Source organism: Chrysochloris asiatica, unplaced genomic scaffold (assembly GCF_000296735.1).
Source record: "Chrysochloris asiatica unplaced genomic scaffold, ChrAsi1.0 scaffold00025, whole genome shotgun sequence".
In the NCBI taxonomy this organism is placed as follows: Eukaryota; Metazoa; Chordata; class Mammalia; order Afrosoricida; family Chrysochloridae; genus Chrysochloris; species Chrysochloris asiatica.
The window spans coordinates 7,405,293-7,409,057 of NW_006408543.1; the positions used below are offsets into that span (position 1 = coordinate 7,405,293).

The 3,765-nt window shown below is 45.3% G+C and overlaps 1 protein-coding gene across 2 annotated transcripts in view; it reads left to right on the forward strand.

The window, feature by feature from the left end:
- The first annotated feature begins 1,239 nt into the window (after positions 1-1,239).
- Positions 1,240-3,765, forward strand: part of EML1 (echinoderm microtubule associated protein like 1) — a 135,278-nt gene continuing 132,752 nt past the window's right edge. Inside the window, exon 1 of one of the 2 annotated variants that reach the window (XM_006839521.1) lies at positions 1,240-1,417. In XM_006839521.1, coding sequence (XP_006839584.1) covers positions 1,261-1,417 — 157 coding nt within the window. In that variant the 5' untranslated portion in view covers positions 1,240-1,260. The remainder of the gene's footprint in view (positions 1,418-3,765) is intronic. The other variant, XM_006839520.1, reaches the window with a different exon arrangement.

The window sequence follows — 3,765 nt, forward strand, 5'->3', positions numbered from 1 at the left end:
CATCTTCTGTACTCCTCTGGCAACTCTAAGACTTGCTTGCAGGCCCCATGAAGAAGCGTGTACCCTCTACACAAACAACCCACAGGGATCATAGAAATGCATGCTTCTACACCACAGATCCGTAAGTGAGAAAACGCAGATTGTTAGAAAAACACCAATTTCTGATGAATTGTGTCAGTGATGGCCTACATAAATGTTACAAGAGCTCATAGGACTTTTGAAATGTTAAACATGAATTTATTTTGGTAATTTTTAATCAAAAGTATTAAATTATTTTATTATAATGATAATTTACTAGCTGTCATTACTAATGATGACAATAGCTTAATTATACTCACATTGATAAAAATGCTGTTGTGAAATGTCATTGAGTCAGTTCTGACTCACAGTGACCGTGTGAACAGGACACTGCCCAGTCCTGCACTATCCTAACCATCACCGTTACGTTTGAACTCAACACTTGTTACAGCTTACGTGCCAATCCATCTCACTGAGAGTCTTCCTCTTTCCCCTGACCCCTGACCCCTGACCTTACCAAACAGGATGTCCTTCTCCAGGGACTGGTCCCTCCTGATAGTATGTCCAAAGTACATGAGATAAAGTCTTTCCATCTTTGCTTATAAAGAAAGAGCGTTCTGGCTACAATCCTTCCTAGACACATTTGTTTATTCTTGGACCAGTGTATGGTCTGTTCAATGGTTTTCACCGACACCATAATTCAAATACGTCATTCTTCTTTGGTCTTTCTTAGAAACATCATTGCTATAGGCAAAAATAGGTTCTAAGTGCTCTCCATATATGAGCACATTTAATACTACAGCAGCTTTATGAAATAGTTATCATCTCTGTTTTACAGATGAGGAAACTGAGGCACATAGCCCTTAAATAATTCGTCCCAGGTCACACAGCTGGTGAGTAGCAGAGCTGAACTTTAAGCCCCAGCATCTTAACATATTGCATTAGGTGAATCTGTGGTTAGCAGTCCAGTGCTTATCCTACGGTGTTGCACCAGGACGTTTATCATGTGTTGTTACGTGCTCCGATTCATCGTGACCCTGTATATAGGGTTTCCCAGGAGCAGCTGGTGGGTTTGAACTGCCGACCTTGTGGTTCACAGTCCAGTGCTGATCCTACAGTGCCACACCAGGAGTCCCCTATCCTGTTTGGTAAACGGTGTCGATGCGGTTTCTCAGGGGAACACTGAAAACTCACTTGAGCGTCTCCTTTGGTCTAGATGACAGCGCCTCAGCCGGGAGTAGCATGGAGGTGACGGATCGCATTGCTTCCCTGGAGCAGCGAGTCCAGATGCAAGAGGATGACATCCAGCTACTCAAGGCGGCCCTGGCGGACGTGGTGCGGCGGCTGAACAGCACCGAGGAGCAGCAGGCCATCCTTAACCGGAAAGGACCAACCAAAGGTGGGCACCCTGGCTGCTGAACTGCTGTCAGCAAAGGCTCTTGCTCGAGGGAAGACACCTCACTCCCCCTGTACTGACATCCTCAAGCCAGAGTTACCATGAAACAAGCTTGTTATCACTAAGTACCGTTCAGTCGGGTCCAACTCATAACGACCCTGTTATGTTATGTTAAGGGTTTCTGAGGAGTGGCTGGTGGGCTTGTCTGGTGCTTATCCTACAGTGCCAAACCAGGACTCGCTCTATATAAATACACCGCAGTCCTGTGCTCACCGTGCCATGCCACACTGGGACCCACACCATCACAAATGTCAGTCATTTAACTGCTGATGAAATCAATGTCACGGTGAATTGCAGAGCCCAGGGATGGCTGTTTGTAGGTGGTCAGTATATATGTTTCTTGGGTCAAGGAAGGAACCTCCTTCAGTAGAATGTCCACAGTGGAGATAGCTGCCAGTGAGAACCCATGATCCTCTGGGTTCCTTCTGGGGAATGTTCCACCCAGAACGTTTGTGGACAGCCCTGCTCCCTCTCTCTGTGTACGCAGCTTCTACTACCTACTGTCCATTCAATGCAAACATTTCATGGATCGTGTGCCACACACAAGGTCCAGGACCAAGTACTGGGCCACAGAGTCCCCAACTAAATCACTCGCTCTTTCTTTCTTTCAAGTTGATCAGTTCCTACCGGACAAAGCCGTCGGTTTCTTTTGGAGCTCCCGCTCCACTGCCAGGAGTCTGGTGGCGCACCGGGTTAAACATTGTGCTGCTAACGGACTGTCTGCTCTCAGAAGCCCTGTGGCCAGTTCTGCACTGTCCTGGAGGATGGCCATGAGTCAGAACTGACTTGACGACAGTGGCAGGGGTGGGGTGCAGGGATGTTCCAGTAGCTGTGAGGACATAGCTGATCCCGAGGTCGGTGCCTGGTTTTTTGACCAATTTAAATGTCCCTCATCCCTGTGGCTTCTAGGAATGAGCCGTAAAAAGGCAATTGTCTGCATATTTAAGAGGTTTTTTTTTAGAGTCCGTGGGTGGTGCAGACTGCTAACACACTAAGCTGCTAACTGAAAGGTTGCAAGTTTGAATCCACCCAGGGGTACCTTGGAAGCAAAGACTGGTAATCGGTTTTTTAAAGATCCAGCTATTATATTTAAATGAATAGATGCTTTTTGTTTTGTCTGTGAACATCAAATTGTTTTGCTTTGTTGGTTTGTGAAAAATACGATGTGAAAGGGAAGCCACAGGGAGGAAGCAGGATCACTGTTGTTGCAGGGAGCAGAGCGTAATGGCTTAGATGAAGGTAAAGCTGATGATCTTGTCTGTTACTCTTCACTCAATTCACAATTTGAAAAAAAAAAATAAAGGCATCGAAATCCTAAGGAGTGCAGTTTTCTTCTGACCCACTCGGGGTTGTCGTGAATTTGAGTTTTCTTGAGAGCCAGGGGTTTAAATAGCTTCTTACTGACCTGCCTCTTAAAGTTTTGGAAATAAAATATGCTTCATAAAATTTTACATCCTGCTAGTTAGCAACCTTCCAGCTACTCCCGACTGTGTTACATTGTTTGGGCCTTTGCGGGCATCTTGTTTCCTTGTGACCATCCTTAGAAAACACAATGATTCTTGTCAGTGAAATTCCTGTGGTTCAAACATTTTGAGATCAGGCAAACAGAAAGGGCATTACAGTGACCATTCATCAACACCTTGTTTGTTGCTTGGTCTGCATCAAACGCATCATTTCTCAGCATGTTTTCCAAAGAGTCAGACCAGGAGAGGGTGTAGTCTGTTCTTGCTGGCATTCATTTTTCCCCCATATCCATGCCTGCTATCTCCTACTTGTGTGTCACTTTGTCATACTGTGGTAGCTTGTGTACTGCCGTGATGCTGGAAGCATCAGACACCAGCAGGGTCACCCACAGTGGACAGGTTTCAGTGGACCGTCCAGACTAAGAGGAGGAAGAAGGAATAGGCAGTTCACTTCTGAGGGATTTCTCCTTACGAAAAGCCACAGAACATTGTCTGATGTAGTGCCGGAAGTCACTGAAGAGTAGAGTTGATCTTAGTGACGTAGATGGAGTAAAGATTGTGGGACCTTCATTTGCTGATGGGGCATGACTTGAAAGAAAGAAACAACTGCAAACATCCGTTAATGATTGGAATGTGGAATGTACAAAGCTTGAATGTAGGAAAATTGAAAGTCATCAGAAATGAAATGGAGCACATAAAGGTCAGTACCCTAGACATTTCTAACTCTAAATCTTTGCATATTTTATCAACTCTCAACACTCGCAGAAGCAGCAGTCAAGAGATCAGACGACGTATTGCATTAGGCAAATCTGCTGCACAGGAACTTTT